The sequence below is a fragment of the Heterocephalus glaber genome, unplaced genomic scaffold, assembly GCF_053883595.1.
Source record: "Heterocephalus glaber isolate CG9 unplaced genomic scaffold, H.glaber_assembly_v1.0 deba00001781, whole genome shotgun sequence".
In the NCBI taxonomy this organism is placed as follows: Eukaryota; Metazoa; Chordata; class Mammalia; order Rodentia; family Bathyergidae; genus Heterocephalus; species Heterocephalus glaber.
This window is the reverse complement of record NW_028258467.1, coordinates 11,524,081-11,541,211: the sequence shown is the minus strand read 5'-3', so window position 1 is coordinate 11,541,211 and position 17,131 is coordinate 11,524,081. Positions and strand designations below refer to the sequence as shown.

The 17,131-nt window shown below is 50.1% G+C and overlaps 1 protein-coding gene across 4 annotated transcripts in view; it reads right to left on the bottom strand.

The window, feature by feature from the left end:
* Window positions 1-2,181: 2,181 nt before the first annotated feature.
* Window positions 2,182-17,131, bottom strand: part of Rmi2 (RecQ mediated genome instability 2) — a 33,983-nt gene continuing 19,033 nt past the window's right edge. For 2 of the 4 annotated variants that reach the window (XR_015447992.1, XR_015447994.1), the window contains one exon: window positions 2,182-3,043. Coding sequence is in view for 2 of the 4 variants with exons in the window: in XM_021244452.2 (XP_021100111.1) it covers window positions 2,895-3,043; window positions 7,109-7,478 (519 nt within the window). In the remaining 2 variants the exon portion in view is untranslated. Of the gene's footprint in view, window positions 3,044-7,108; window positions 7,642-17,131 lie in introns of those variants that run through there. The other 2 variants (XM_021244452.2, XM_004864897.3) reach the window with 2 other exon arrangements.

The window sequence follows — 17,131 nt, the reverse complement described above, 5'->3', positions numbered from 1 at the left end:
AAGTCACAGGCTCGGTTGCTTATTTTCAGTTCTTAGAAAAGAGCTAATTTCAAAAGGGAAGCTGCACTGCCCCAGACCCTGAGCTGGTCACCAGTCATTTGCTGTCTGCCAGCACCGTGATGACTCTGTTTGGCACCAGCAACCTAGAGCCTTTGGATCTATTTTCAGTTGGTGATGTCAAGGAAGAAGCACGAGATGAAAGAGTGAGAGTTCTAATGTTTGGAGAAAGAAACCACAAGCTGAGGTGGCGTAGTTCCAGGGCAGGGGCAGCGGCCATTGGGGGGGCTCTCGGATAAGGCACACAGCACCCTCCTTTGCCCAGCCCGCATACTCCTGATGTACTGACTGCCTGGCAACAATGGCGACCCAGCCAGCCATTTGCAGTCCAGTGTTATTTGCCAGAAGTCAGGGGAGGACATGTTAGGCAGGGTCTGGTCAGCATGTTCTTGGCAGCCTGGGGCAGCTTTCCAGCAAAAAGAAAAGTGAGTTTCAGATGAGGCGGACCCCAACCGGGGTATGTCCAGCACACCCAGCCCCAGGGCTGGGGGAACAAAAATGGTTTCACGACAAAGTTTGGCCGTAAGAATCCTTTAACAGAGATCCAGTGACCCGCATCCAAATTCATTTTGGGCTGAGGGTTTGGCTCAGTGTCAGAGCGCTTGTCTGGCTTGTGTGAGGCCCTGGTGTCCATCCCCCCCCCCCCCCGAAACGATACATTTCAGTGCAATCAAGAGAGCCCGGGAAGACAGGACAACTGAACAGAACGCATGTCCTGGATGGAACCCTGAAACAGAAAAGGACATTAGAAAAAAAAAAAACAAATCTGAATAAACTACTGATTGGAGTTAATAAGGTCTTCATATTCCCCCATTCATTGTAACAAATGTGCCATACACCATACTAATGGAAGATGTTAATGGCTGGGGAAAGTAGGTGCAAGAATATGGGAAATCTGTACTAACTCTACAAGTTTTCTGTGAATCTAAATATTTAAAAATACATGCGTACGCACACACACACAAAGGCAATGATGGATGTAAGCAAGAATTTACTGCTTTCCAGCAACAATAGTTTTGTGCCTAGCATATACCATGCACTATGTAAAACTAATTTATATACATCCTTATTTCTCACACTAGTGCCATGAGCTAGGTGTGACATATTTTATAGATAAGGAAGAGAAGAACAGAGAGGTTAGATAACTTGCTCATAACCACACAGCAAATTTAGCAACAGATGAAGGGCTCAACTTCAGGTCTACAGGGCTCCAAAGCTTGCATTAATGTGCAGCAATATTGCTTGAAAAACTCCACTCTGTGACATAAACCAGCTCAAAACAAGCTTCCACCAGTCAACAAGCCCAGATCAGTAATAAAAACAAAGCACACTTTCCAATTTGCCCTACCTTTAAAAGAAAACACTGATAGTTTTAAAAACATAGATAATCTGAATCATTAACACTAATGCTGGTGAGGATGTCTCACACACTGCTGGTGACAATGCACAATACAGCCGCTTTGGGAGAGACTGGCACTTTCGCAGAAGGCCTAACTGCAGACTCACCCCATGAACCAGCAGTGGTACTCCTAGCCACTTACCTCGATGAGGAGAAAACTTTCTGTCCACACAAAACTGCACCACAGCTCCCTTCATGATTCTCAAAGACTGGGATCAAACAAGATGTCCTTCAACAGGTAGACTGGATGAACAAACTACGTGCATATAATGGAGCATCACCTTTGGTGACAAAAAGAAATGCTGCAAAAAGACATGGAGAAACTTTGAATGCACTTTAAGTGAAAGCAGCCAGGCTATAAAATCTACATACTGTATGAACCAACTATATGATACTCTGCAAAAGGCAAAACAGGAAATAGATCAGTGGTTGGGAGGTTGATGAAAGGAGGGAACATGGAAGATCTTTATGAGATTGATCCATGTCATTATGCATTTGTAAAACCCACAGAATGTAGCACACAGCAAGAATCCTAGTGTAAAAGCTGGCTGATAAGAATATATCAATGTAACAATGTAATCAAATGCCCATCAATAGTAACAAATGTGTCACACTAACAGATGTTAATAATAGAAGCTGGGGAGGAGAGTGTGGGGCATATGGAAACATATATATACTTTCTGCTTGATTTTTCTGCAAACCCAAAACTGCTTTTAAAAATAAAGTTTATTTTTAAAAAACACAGCACATAAAAATTTATTAGTGGTACAGTATCAATAATTCAGGCAAAACTCTACTGCAATGTTGGAATACAGTATGACTTCCTTGGTATTTATACTCTAAAGATAAATCCAGCATGTGTAATAAAGAAGTAGGGAACAGAAATCCAACATTCAATACAATCATAACACAATTCATTCCGTACAAAAAGATGTAAGAACTCTAAACCAGGAGATTGCTTCCTTGCTGTGTCTTGACAGCTATGAAACAGAAGTTTAGGTAAAGTAATGAAAGTTGTTCTCATTCTCGGTTTTTTAATTTCAAAGAGAAATTCTGACAACATCTAAAACTGCCCCCCGCCCTGTGAAGGAAGCTAGCTAACCAAAATGGTTCCTCAATATCTGGGTGGGATCTGAAGCACAAAGACAGCTGAATGTGCCCGGCATGGTGGTGTACGTTTATAATCCCAGCATCTGCTTTTCATCAGCAAACACAGTCAAAGCAAGGGACAGTGGAGGCCGAGTTAACTGCAGCCTCCTAACCCTTAAAAATCCCTGCATCCAGACGCCTGCGTCAACCAAAGCAGTTCTCTCTGTGGCTCTTTTGAGAAATACACAATGTCGATAAAATATACATGAGTGATGTCCATGAATCCACACAGTCAGAACTGAGATCATTACGGGGGAAAGGTTGTTTGTAATGCCAGTTCCAGTGTCACCTAAGGAATGTTCCTGTGTAAATCCTCCACTTCCAGTTCCCACATGCTTTCGTGGAGGGGATTATCGGAAAGATCTGTCATCTTCACAGCTTGAAGGCACGGCTCGGGGCTACAGGCCTGCACCACTCCCATCACCATCACATACTTTCCTAGGAAAAGGAGGAAAGCCTGTGGTAATGTGCATGTGAACAAGAGGACTGGGGACCACCCTCCGCCCTCGACCACCCAATAAAGTCAGAGAAAGAAATCGGAGACAGCAGAATTCCAGGGCTAGAGGTGTAGCTCAGTGACAGAGCACTTGTCTGATACAGGCGAGGCCCTGGGTTCCATCCCTAGTACCGCAAAGAAGCAATTAATTAAATTAAAATTTGGATAGTAGATATCAAAACAAAGGCAGTGACAGAATATACACATGTATGAATGAATTCAGTATTTAACCTGGAAAATGACATCTGCATCTTCTTTGATTTCTGGTTTTAACATGTTAAACAGAACTGTGAAATACAATGTTATCATGCCCAAGGAATGGAGACCACATCCGGGGAAGTTAGAATCAGACAGACCACCCCGAGCAGGGCAGAAACTCCAAGCTTCTCTCTAGTTCTGCTCTTTGCTCAATGCCATAGAGTATCTGACTAGTTTCTGTGAACAGAACAGGTTCTTTTTCTGCGGAGCCACTCCTAGACAGCTGAAAAGCAAATCCAATTTTCCCTCAGTGTTGCCACAATGGTCGGGCAGGCATCAGCACACACTACCATACACTGCTACACTGTTCCAATCTCCCAGGACCACTCCCTGCCACTTCCAACTGTATCTGAGCACCCCTGCATCTGAGCACACACAAGCAAATCAAGGAGAGGTCAGGCTGCCAAAAGGGTGACAGAATGACGTATTAACCACGATTCTCTTCCCACTCCCTTGGGGAAGTGACTCTCCTTGAAAGCAAAACTTGGCCAGACTCAAATCACACAAAATGCAATTGTGTAAAAAAATTCCCCAAACACAGCAAGAGGGACAGGCAGGCTGCCAGCCCCTCTGCATGCCCTGCTCCCATCGTCAGGGCTGAGTGAGCTCAGGCTTTGGCCGAGGGAAGCCAGGCAAGCTGCCTGTGACCCTCAGGTATCCACCCCAGGCAGGATGCACTTAGGGCTTTCTAAGACTACCTCCAGATTTCGCTCTAGTTCCTCAGTGACAGGGGATACAGTATTTCTAAAACTACACTTGCCATATTCTGTCGATAGCCATAAAGTGCTAGTAGAGATGATACCCTCAGCAACCGAAGGACTGTGAGGCTGAGGCAGGAGGACAGCAGGTTGGACCCCAGCCTGACCAACTTAGTGATTTAGCAAGACCCGTCTCAAAGTAAAAAACAAGGAAAGGGCTGAGGATGTAGCTCAGTGTGAAGGCCCAGGGTTCAATCCCCAGTACCACACACATACACACAGAGACCCGGGAAAGGTGAACAGGAGACCTGCTAGGAGACACAGCCAGATGGAGGCAAGAGCCTCGAACACTGTGACTAATCCCACTCATTCCACCCACACCCTCCTGCCATGAAGCAGCTCTCCAGGCTGCCTCCCCTCCCAAATCCTCCATCCTCTTGCCTTGGCCATGCCAGTGGCACCAGTGGTCTCCCTCTCCAGCTCTTCTGCTCCCCACCTGGCCAGTGTAATCCTTGTTCCTGGGGCAGCTCCTGCCTCAGAACTTTGCCACCCAGTGCAGCCTAGGGGGACAGTGTTCCTCGGCTCAGCCTACAGACGGGGCAGCTGGAGGGCAGGGAAACTTCTCACCAGATTGCATCTTCAGCACTCAACCTTTCCAAAGAGAAGCTGCTAGGGGCTCCAGAGACTGAGCAGCGCCAACAGTGTGAGCATCAAGGCCACCCTGCAGCAGGGAGGGCCCTTCACCAACAGCCACAGGGCTCATCAGGGTGGGACCCCCCACACCCCTTTCACTGCTGACCCCGTAGCACCCCACTATCCCCTGCCTCCAGAATTCCAAGGAACCTTGCTGTTCTGTGGAACTGAACGGTCCCCTGTCACTGAACACAGACACAAGATGACAGACTGCCCAGCTCTAACACTGGAAGTTCTGCATCCCAGGGCGCTCTCAGTCCCGTGCAATCCAGGAGACTCGGTCCCCACAGATTATGCCAACTGGAACTTCAGGGGTGCCTTCCCCAGGAAGCCATCCCCAGACTGCTGAGCCTGGACCAGCCGTCCCTCTGTGCCACTTTCTGCCCCCAAGTAAACTCCAGACAGACCAAAAGAGGTGGACGAGAACAAAAGCAACCCCCCCCCATGCTCTGCAGCCAGAGTCCTTCTGAGGAGCCTGAGAGGTCAGCAGTGGCTAAGTCCCTGTGTACTTTTGTGGTGCGGGACTGTCCTAAGCACCTCACATACACGGAAACTGCCACTCTCCTGACTGTGAGGCAATGACATGAGCACCCTCTGAAAAAGAAAAAAAGGAGAGTCGTCCTCCACTATGTCCTGGGCTCACCTCTACAACAGTCTTTGCATCACAGTGACCTGTTTACTTCCCTGGCTCTGTGCCTGAAGGAATGACTTAGTTTTATAAAACCATGAATTAGCAAGAGATATGACATGGCTGCTACCTGCAGGTATGTGGGCCCATTTGCCTAAAACACGAAGGTATCTACTGGGCACGAGGCTTACACCAGAGCTGGGGAATGACTCGGGTGACTGCCCAAGCCCATCTTCAAGGGACTGCCTTGGGGCTGAGACACGAAGCAGCATGAATGAAGTTTGAGGGCAAAGCTAAGGCCAACTTTTTCTCTAAAGGACCAGACAGTAAGTATTCCAAGCTTGTGGGGCGTAGGGACCCTGCTGTCACTACTCAACTCTGTACTTATAATGGTACAGCAACCCTATATATTAGGAATGTGTTTCAATAAAACTTCACTTATGGGCACTAACATTTGAATTTTACAGAGCTTGCACAAGTCATAATTTTTTTCAGCCATTTAAAGATGTGAAAAGCATTTTTAGTTTGCAGGCTATGTGAAAAAGAGACCCAGGCTTGTCATCTGCTAATTGTGTGCTGGAATGCGGCCAGAGCCCAGGGCAAGGGTGGCACAGGGAGAGAGCTGGAGCCTGCAGTGAAGTCACAGGTGACTGGAGCTTTGGCATAAGCAATGTCAAGGCCATCATTTACCATGGAGTCCACACAATAGGCAGGAATTGTTGCTCCTTCTCACAGAGGGAATCCACACTCAAAGGTTAAAAGTGTACCAGACAGCTCAGCAGGGAAGGTGTGGGGCCAGGAGTTCAAATTAAATGTGAGTCCAAAGCCATCCTGGAAAGACCACTGACCTATCCTGCCTGTACTTGGGTGACTCTGAATAGAAAGGCCCCTTGGGGATAAAGTGACCTTGGCCTGAGTTCACAAGGAAGGGAACCATGGAGAAGAAAGACCTATAGATTCTTTAGACTTCCTAAGCTTAACCCACACATCCTCTAGCAGCCTCCCTGGACCATGCTGTACCTCCACAAGGATCAGAGATCTTCCCAGTGTGTCTTCCTAGCTGGCCTTACCTCTCTGGGTGTTGGCTGCAGCCCAGGTGCCTCACACAGGCCTACTGCACAAGTGACGCTGGCAATCAGCGAATGTGTGAGATGAGAGCCTGATGCCCAGTGCTGTCACTGGTTCTTGGAGGTCTATGAGTCAGGCACGGGGCCAGATGCTGAGTTGGTGCTGTGAGAACCACACAGCCAAGAACATGACTGGAGCTGACTGGAAACACACCCTCTCAGCCTCCCCTCCACTTTGGACACAGAAACCCTGGGCTTTTCCATGTCCCCCAGGTGAGCCTGATGTGCTTAGGTCTCATCCAGGACCAGGCATGAGTGAATTAGGACAGTGTCTCAAAGGAGAGGGACAGGAGGGTCCTTTCTCGGGGGTCCCAGCAGCTTCCCCCAAGGAAGGTGCGCTTGAGTTGGGATAGTAAAGATGTATAGGCGTCTCCTAGGGCAGTATTTCCCAAAACTTAATGGGAAAAAATGAAAACCGTGGGGAGGGAGCTTGTGACAAACACAGAAGGCCTGGGATCTGGACTAGGGGGGCCTGCAGAGTCCCAGGAACCTGTGTATCTCTTTAGGGGCTGCGGGTGACGCCCACACCCATCGCGTGGGGCCACCTGTCTTTGTGGGGAGGCCGAAGGTGACAGGCAGGCCCCGTTCCTGAGCGCGACTCACCCTTAGCCCCTTGGCCGGGTCCGAGCCCGAGCCCGAGCCCGCCTTCGGGAGCGGGAAGAGGCCGGGAGTTACCTGGGACCAGACAAGGCCGCCCTCGCGGCACCCGCTCCAGGCCGCACACAGAGAAGGCCCCGCTCGGGTCCCGCAGCCGTGCCTCGCAGCGGCCCACCTCCACCATGGTGCCCTGCATCCACACGGCCGCCAGCTCCAGCGGCGCGCGGCCTGCCGCCGCCCGCGACAGCCGCCATGCACCTGGGGCGCCCTCCACGTCGCGTCGCAGCTGCTCCGCCAGCACCTTGAGCGGCGGCGACCGCGGGACCCGCACAGCCGCTGAGCCGCCGCTAGTGGAGGAATCAGTAGCAGAAGCCATTCTGCGCACTGCCGTTTTCCCGCCAATTTTGATAGGCAGTGAGGCTTGGCCTGCGGTCACCAATCAAAAAGGTGCTGGTGCAGCTGACCAATGGCCTGGGTCGGGAGACGGGACTGCCGAGCTGAGCCGCCATCTTTTTGTCTCTAGGAGTGCGCATGCGTACATAAAAGTAAATAAACGCCCTCAAGTTAGGAGCTACTGGGAGAAAGGAATTAAAATAAGTGAAACCAGGACGGTAGAGAATTTCCTCTTCCAAAGCTTCTCAAAATTTAGTATGCACGCAAGTCTCCTTGGAAGATATGATTATCTTACTTAGTCTCGCAGCTCAGTACTCTGAAGTTAGTAAATACTAGTGAATACTGAGATGAATGGAGAGCCCTTGCGTATTGTGAGTGAACATGAATTGAATCAGGAAAAAATTGTGCGGTCCTGGATATTCTGATTGCCATGATTTGATCATTACACAAAGTACCCATGTATCAAAACATCACAACAACAACAAAAATCACATCGTTTCTGAAAAATATGTACAATTGTTATGTGTCAATTTAAAAATCCAGAATAAGAAAAAAAGTATAAAAATTCCTCAAAGATAGCTGAACAAGGCATGGTAATGCATGCTTGCAATCCCAGCACTCCCTTGTAATCCCATCACTTGGGAGGCTGAAGCAGGAGGATCGCTGCCAGTTTGAGGCCAGCCTGGGCTACTTAGTGAGTTCAAGGCCAGCCTACAATACATAGTGAGACTGTCTCAAAAAAAAAATCACACACACACACACACACACACACACAGATGATTTTTTTTTTTTCTGTGGATCTGGGGATTGAACTCAGGACCCAGCACCTTCACACTGAACTGCACCTGTAGCCTCGTTTTATTTTTTGTTTGTTTGAGAAACAGTCTAGCTAAGTTGCCCCAGCTTGATTCTAATTTAGAATCCTATCTCAGCCTTCCAGAGTGCTGGGATTATAAACATGCACAACCATCTCTGGCTGTCTATATATTTTGTTTTCTTTTGCTTTTTTGTTTTTGAAGGCTGGCCCTGAACTCACTATGTAGTCCAGGCCGGCCTTGAACTCATGGTGATCCTCCTGCTTCAGTTTCCCACATACTGGAATTACAGGCATGCACTGCCACACCCAGTATACATATATGCTATATATATATGCTTTATATATATATGCTTTTGATACACATTGTCTTATATATTGTTTTCACTTAATTATGAACATCTTTCCACATCGATATTCATCTGCTTCCTCTTGAATGACTGCATAATATTCTGTTTGTCTTATCACATGTTAACCAATATCCAATGGTAAGCATTAAAGCTATTTCCAATTTTTCATTTTATAAGTAATAACTACAGCTAAATTTTTGTGCACATCTTTAAATGAAATTTCTGGAAATTTCTTTCTCAATATTGGATGTCTCTAATCAGCAAAACACATAAACCCTAAACCAGCAATTCGTAAAGCCAAGAATGGTTCTGAAGGGAGATTGTCCTCACAGGGCCTCTGTAGTACCAGGTATCCACAGGGTATTCAAAAGAGCTTGGCTTTTATAAAGCACCTAAAACCTATTGAGCCAGGTCCAAAGAACTTGATAGGGAGTATCCTATACACCACAGATCCTATAAGAACTGTTCTACAGAGCTGGGTGTGGTAGCACACACCTGTAATCCCACCACTTGGGAGGCTGAGGCAGGAGTATCACCATAAGTTCAAGGCCAGCCTAGGCTATGAATTCAAGGCCAGTCTGAACTACCTAGCAAGACCCAGTCTCAACAAAACAAAACAAACGAAAGAACTGTTCTACACAGGTGAGGAAACTGAGGCTCATGGAAGCTAGGTGGCCTGCTGTGGCCTCTCTGGCAGTAGCCTCTATGGGATCTTGGCCTTTACACTTCAACCCTGTGCTGTAGAGCAACCAGGCTCCTGGGCTGAGGAGGGAGCACGAATCCATCCCGGCAGGCTTGGGGGTCACCACTGGCATCTGAAGGCCAGTGAGTGGTGCGGAAGGGGGCTGAGATGCAGCTGGCCTCCCAATCCTACTTCTCACACACCACACCACACCACACCACACCACACCATGCAGCCCAGTGGAGTCTCCAAATCCCAAGTCTGAGCCTATGGTGCTGGGCTGTAACCTGTTGGTGTGATCCACACACCAGAGTGAGCATTCCAGGCAGAAGGAACTTCATGTGGAGGGCTCTGAGGAGGGTGCAGAGAGAGCTGGAAGCATTCAGTAAACTGCCATTATTTCAGAATGGCTGGCATACAGAGTAAAACTGGAGGGGTGGGGATAAATCAGGCTGTGCCTACGTAAAAATCTCATTTTATCCCCATTTTACAGATAATGAAACTGAGGTTTGAGCCCATGGCAAGTCTGAGATCTCGTGGCTAGTAAGTGGTAGAGCCAGAACTCAAACCCAACACTATTTGACAAAAAACTTCACATTTCTTTAACCACAGGCTCCATCTCCCTTGCCTACCCTATCACCCCTTTTTCTCTCATCAGGGTCCCTCCGGGTCTTTGCCTACACCACCCCTGCCTGGCACACCTTCTGCAGAGCTCTCAGTTGAAAGCTGGCTCAGCCATCAAGTATCTGTCCACCAAGACCCCTTCTCTCCAGGGAGCAGGTCTTGAGCCCCACAACTGGAATTAATTCCTGCCTTCCAGACCAGTTTGCTGATGACCTAACCAAAGGTTTCTCCACCTTAGCCCTATTCATTTGGGGCAGGATAATCCTTTGTTAGAGATGAATGTCCCATGTGCGTGGTAGGGTGTTGAACAATGTACCTGCCCTCCCCTCACTAGAAGCCAGCAGCACCCTCCAAAGATATGACAGCTAAAAAATGTCTCCCAACACTGCCAGTGTCCCCCAGAGTGGTCAAACTGTCCCCACTGAGAACCACTGTCCTAAGCTATTCACTACACTCTGTCTTGAATCATAGATACTGGAGTCTGTGTCCATGTTACCAACCAGGCCAGGGGCTCAGGCTCAGTTGCCAACAGCAGCCAGGCAGGTAACCCTGGCATAGCAGTGACAAAGTGGGCTTCAAAATGTCTGGCCCAGTCACACTCAGCCAATGCTTGTCCCACAGGAGGAGGGCCGAGTGTTTCCAGATCTGATTTTTCAAGATACTTTAACGTCTGTTTTCTACATTAAAAAAAGAAGAAATGTTGGCAACAAATTCAAGTCTAAAACAAGCAAATGAAAAGAGACCCTGTGGCCCCTGAAAGTCTGTGGGCCTCTGTGGGCCAGCAGTGGCCATGCCGCAGTCTGCATTTTGTCTCTAGTGAGTGCGCTCCCTCGGGCCCAGGGCAACTTGTGTGGTAACCAGTGTGCAGCTCTGGGCAGCCTCCTGCAAAGTGTCCAGGGGCCATGCTGGTTCACCAGCTTCAGGAGTGGCAAACTCTGTGTCTTAAGTCACTGTCCAGAGCAGACATCTGGGTCACGCTGGGCAGGCTCCCGCCCAAGGATCATTCCCCATAGTGCACTGAGCTCACCCCTCCAGGCCTGGGGGAGGTGCTCATGCAGGCCTTGGGGGCCAGCTTCTGAGCAGGGTCAAGGCCCTTGGAAGGGGACAAAGGTAAGCCAGGAGACGTTATGGGCCTGGCTACACCCTCAATCCACCTGTGTTCTGTCCTCCACAGAGCAGGCAAAAGTGTGCTCCTGGTTGTCAGAAAAGAACACTGATGCCCAAAGACAAGGGGTTCTGCCAGATGTCTACACAGCGACACACTTGTAACAGCACAGCTGCCACCCCTGAGCCCTTACTGTGTGCCAAGCTGTTCTCACACAACACTAAGGAATTCGTGCTAACTTGAGCCCATTTTAGAGATGAAGAAATTGAGGCTTGGATGGGTGATATGACCTGTTCACCAACCAATTCTCACCTGGAACAAAGGGATCCTCTTGAGGGTCTTTCAATCATCAGGCGTCCCTGTGAGGGATGGGAGTCTTAACCTAAACTTATCAACAGATTCTGGCTCTTGACCATGATCCTGGAGTGTTACCAGCAAAGAATTCCCATGGAAATTTTTCTTTCCTTGTGTTTTTTGAGATAGGTTCTTGCTGTGTAGCCTAGGCTGGCCTCAAACTCTCAATCCTCCTGCCTCAGCCTCCTGAGTGCTGGGATTATAGGTGTGCCCTTGGCAGAATTTTATTTTATATTTTATTTTATGAGTACTGGGGATTGAACCCACAGCCGTCACACTCAGCTACATCCCTAGCCCTTTATTTTTTTATTTTTTAGTTTGAGACAGGGTTCACTAAGTTGGTAAGTTGCCCAGGTTGAGCTTGAATTTTTGACCCTCCTGCCTCAGCCTCCTGAGTGCTGGGATTATAGGCATGTACCACCCACCTAACAAGAAAAAAATTTTTTAATAGAGTTATCATGAATAAAACAAATCTTGACCTTCAGTTAATAAAATGGCTGCCAAAGTATGTGTGGGAAGAGAGTGTAGACATTTGCAACTTACTCTAAAATGCAACACAGACTCATGTGGATTAGTGGGTGGCCAGAGGGGAGAACCGGCAGATAGAACCACGATAAGCCGAGTCTGCTGCTCCCTGTGGAATGTGTATGGTGGGCGCATGCTGTCCACTGCACATTTCTTTCCCTAATGCAATGTCCAGGAGGAACTCCAGGTTCCAGGGCACACGCAGCCTTCCTGCCTCTAAACCTCTGTAAATGGGACTCAGGGATGATTCTGAGGCCCGGCTCACCCACTGCTCCCCTCCCACTGCTCCCCTCCCACACCGAGTAGCAAGCAGGCTTCTGTTCCCTCCTTCACAGACTCTCTCCAGAAGGTCCCTGTTAACTGAGGTTCTGGGCCTCTGGCGCCCCCTTTTCTCCACTCTCATCACAGCATGGGGTCCTCCTTTCCACAGGGTGGGGCTGGGATTCTGGGCAGAACAAGGCGAGCTGCATGCTATCCAGTCCTCCTGGGCACCAGTGTGACCATGCACCAGAGCCAGGTCTGCTCACTGCCACACACCACTGTAGTCTGGCTGCTTGTGTCCCCCTCAACAGTCTGTATGTTGAAACCTAATCCCCATTTTACAGAAAGGGGAGACTGAGGTCCAGAGAGAGGTTTAACTTCCCCAGGGCAAAGCAGAGCAGAATCAAATCACTTCCCACGCAACTCAGCATCTCCACCCTGGAGAAAGGAAAACCCAGGTTCACGGGGCGACCTGAGCATGGATGTTTACAGCAGTCTCTTTGTTACTGCCCCAAACTGGAAGCCTCCCAGAGGTCCTTCAAGAGGTAATGGAGAAACAAACTGTAGCACAGCCACACCATGAACTATTCTCAGCCATCAGAAAGGACATACACAGCAACTCGGGTGAATCTGACATGTTATGCTGGGCAGAAGAAGCCAGATCCGAAGTTCACACCCTATAGGCTCCCATTTATGACATTCTGGAAGAGCTGAAACTTCAGAGGCAGAGAGCAGATCAATCGTTGCCAGGACTAGACGTAGAGAGGGGCAAGAGCTACATAGGAGCCACAAGAAGGAATCTGGGGTGAGACGGAGTTATTTTGGGTACTGGTTTGTGTGGTAGCAACATGAACCCCCTCTCTGTTAAACATCAGAGAACTGTACACCAACACACCCCACAGAATCACAGGCCCTCCACGCAAATGGAAACAGGCTGCCTGTTGTCATAGGCCGTGGCCAGCTGGGAAACACCATTTCCTCTTGGGGTCTTGACCTAGGAGACCCAAGAAGGCTCAACAGTGAATGCTTATGAGCTACATGGGGAGCTGCTGAATGGATACAGGGCTCCTTGGGGCCCAATGACAGTCTTAGAACTAGAGAGATGGTTGTGCAGCACTGCAAATGTGTGACCTGCCACGGAATTGCTCACTTCAGATGGGTTAATCTTATGCATGTGAACTTCAATTTAGTACGTTTCCACACTAGAATGTCCCCCAATGGCTGATGTACCCAAGGCCTGGTCCCCAGTGTTGCCTCCAAGAGGCCGGCCTAGTGGGAGGTTTGAGGCCAATGGGCTGGTGCCCTGAAAGAGGACTGTGGGACTCAGATCTCTTCTTCTTCCTCTTCTTTTCACTTCTGGGTCATGAGGTGAACAGTTTTGCTCTGCCATGCGCTGCTATCATGATGTCCTCCACAGGCCTAGAACATGGGGCCAACTGACTGAAATCTCCACAACTCTGAGCCAAAATAAGCCTCTTCTCTTTATGAATTTATTATCTCAGGTATTTATTATAGTAACCGAAAGCTAGCCAACACACACTTGAAATTTTTTTTAAAAAAGAAAGTTTCAAACTGCAAAAAAAGAAGTGCCCAGGGGTTGTTATCTTCTAGATCCACCTCAAGGCACCTAGGCCTCAGTAATGTTAAGTAACTTGCCCAAGGCCACACAACCAGTAAGAGACTGATCCTGAATCAACCAGTCTCCAATGCTTGTGCTCTTTCCACTAGGAAAAAATGGGTTAAATAATCCCCCCAAAGTGACTGGTTATGAGCTGGAACCACTGGCCAGCTGTTTCTCTCTACCAGGACGATCTCAGATCAGTGTACTCATGGCTTCAAAGAATACATTTTCCAATTAAAAATGGAGCTCCATCCAAGACTCCGGTTCCCCCACCCCACCCACTCCAAGTGACATGACCTGGTTTACATGAAAATTCTCTCAAGGCACAAACCAGAACCTGGGCCAATATGTGGAATCTGCCACAGACCCTTTTCTTGTAATGACCCCGATTCTGTGAAAGTGAAACTGTTCAGAAAATCAACACTAAGCATGGCTTGGCTATTTGCACAGAAAGAGAAACCCTTCTGAGAAAAGCAGTGAATGAGAAAGCCTTATTTCACTGGGAAGGAAGAAAACTGGGGGACAGATGTTGAATGCCCTGCCCTGTAGCATGGGCATTTTTCCATGGGCTTTGGAATGGGGTCTGGCTGCCAGAGCCCCAAACCAGAACATCCCAACGGCTGCTGAGGCCTTCACTGAGGGTGCATGACCCACACTGTGGGCTCAGCCAGGGGTGCAGCACCTCTGGCCGGGCCGGGGCTCCAGAAGGACTCAGAGCTCAGCCTTGCGGAACAGTGACTCTTGCGTGGGCCCAGCTGGGAGGAAAGGAAGGCGGAGTCGGCCAAGAATTTCTTTTTCAAAGCCCAAATTGAGGGGCCATGGCTACAGACTGGGAGACAGAATTTGCATGGGCCTGGGACAGGCTCCAGCTGGAGCCATAGGACAGGGGTTTGGGGGAGATGACGGCCTAGGGTCCAGGTGGGGTGATGGGGGTAAAGAGAGCCTAACCCCATTGGGGGACCCATGGGGATGAAGCCCAACTGTGTGCAAGCCTAGCTGTGAGCCACACCACCCCCATGCTAGGAGGCTTGGTGCAGCCCAACGTTACAGAGAGGAAGACTGAATCTGGTGTCTTTGTTTCTTCATTCAACAAGCACATGTGGATGCCTGCTCTGTGCCAGACTCCAGGATGCAGCAGTAGACTAAACCCACCAGGGCCCTGAAGTTCTCAGTGTGGGGAAGGGCGAGGGGGGAGCTAAGGACTGAGTGACAATCACATGCACAAGAAGCAAATGAGGGGGGGGGGGCGCGAGAGCGTCTTTATCAGGAAAGGCTCCCTGGGCTGAGACCTGCAAGAGAGGGGGCTGGCGGTCCAAGCAAGGGCAGAAGAGTGCACCGGGTGCTGGAACTTGCGTGCAAAGGTCCTGAGGTGTGAATGGCTGGCTGCATGGTGGGTGCAGAGTGAAGGGAACCGCCAGTCACAGGAACAAGGGGTGGACAGGGCAAGATCAGGTGGCTTTGGCTCTAAATGCAACCGGAGCAAGCATTCTCTGGAGGGTTTGGGGGTCTGATCCGATTGATTGTTCTCAGTTGATGCCCATGACTGCTGTGTGGAGAACAGATTGGGACCAGGGAAGCAGGCGGGCCAGGCTGGAGGTGGTGGGGGCTCCGAGCAGCTTGGAGCAGAGGCAGCAACAGACACGGCTGGGCTCAGTCTACTACCCATGCCCCAAAGCCGGGTGCCAGATGGAAAATCAGGGGTGGCGCCAGGGTTTGGGGCCTGAGTTCCTGGGTGATGCAGGTGCCCTTGACCTGGATGAAGATAACTGGAACAAGGACACAGGGCCAGAAACCAGCTCCTCCTCCTCCTCCCTGTGGCTCTGCACCTGCTGAGGGGCCAGAGTGCTCCCACCTCTCTTGCATCTCCATTCTGACCTTATACTTCTCCCCAAGGCCACAGAGCTCTTCCCACTCTCTCCCTACCACACCCCACTCTGCCCCACCTCTGCACCTTTGCTCAGGCCAGTCCCACTGCTACAGGACCCTTGCTCCTCCCTTGAGCAGAGTGGAGGGCCCTGAGGGGCTGCACTGGGTAGTAGGAGCAACTCTAACACCAGGTGCTGCTTGGCTTGAGCTCCAGACCTTGTGCCTCCTAGCACGTGATCCCAAGCAGGCTCCTGAATGGGACTCAATTGCTTCATCTGCAAAATGGGACTGAAAATATAAGGACCACCACTCAGCTCCTGAGCAACAGAAATGTCAGCATGGTTGGACAGGATCACTTCAAGGGGAACAAATGTCCCGTTGGGAAGCAGCCACAGCAGCAAGAGAGGAGGCTGGGCCTCGCCCCCCCGGGAGGGCTGTCCCCACTGTGTCCCTCTGCGCCAGGGAATGGCCGCATGCACTGGATCCTCCCTGCTCCCTGCCAGGCGTTCCTGCTCTGCACTCATAGGAGGGGACCTGAGGCCCAGGGCCACACAGCTGGATGTGCTGTGCCTCTGACCCCGAGAAACCAGCTTGAGGCTCAGTTTTCTTCCTGATGCAGCAGGAACTCTTAGAAAGCTCTAGAAGAGGCATGGCCTGGTTCTCGTTCTTTCCGGAGTAAAGTATGTGTCCATGTTTCCTCCCTGGCTCCAGCAGGGCCAGCGTGACCTCTGTTGGCTCATGTGGCTGGCTTTGCACCACAGAGGTGGAGGGCAGCGGTGGGCTTGCCTTCACACGCAGCCTCTGCACACCCAGGCCCTGCCCAGGCAGGGGAAGCCACAGGGCAGACTGGCTTGGCCAACAGTGCCCCACCCCACTGTGGCACAGGCCCTGAGGAGGCAGACCATGAGGCTTACAGGAATCAGGGCCTCTGATCAACACCAAATGTGAAAGTAAAACGCACGCTCAGGCACACATACACACGTGACCATGCACTTTGGATACAGGTGTGCATGCTCACACGCATACAGGTGCACACACAGTCTGGAAGACTCCTTGTACACGTGGCTTGGGCTCGCAGCTGAGCTGGTTCTCCCTGGGCGAGAGTGAGTATATACAAATCCTCCAGCAGTGCCTGCCTGGAACCTAGAAAGCTAGCTTGATACCCGGCCAGTATATAAATATGTAAAACCGGAGCTGGCACACCTTGACCAAAAAATTCGAACATGCTCCTAGGGAACCAGTAACTTCCCCAGGGACCCTCCATCATCCCTGGGCTCCCCTCCCCCAGCCCAAGAGCCCAGGAGCCCAGCAGGAATGCTGAGCCCCAGGATGGGGCCACCCCAAGCCTGTGGTCCTGGCCCTGGCTGGGTGTCCCACATGCTGGCTCCCACACACCCAGCAACATCCTCAAAGCAAACAGGGAAGACAGGACAA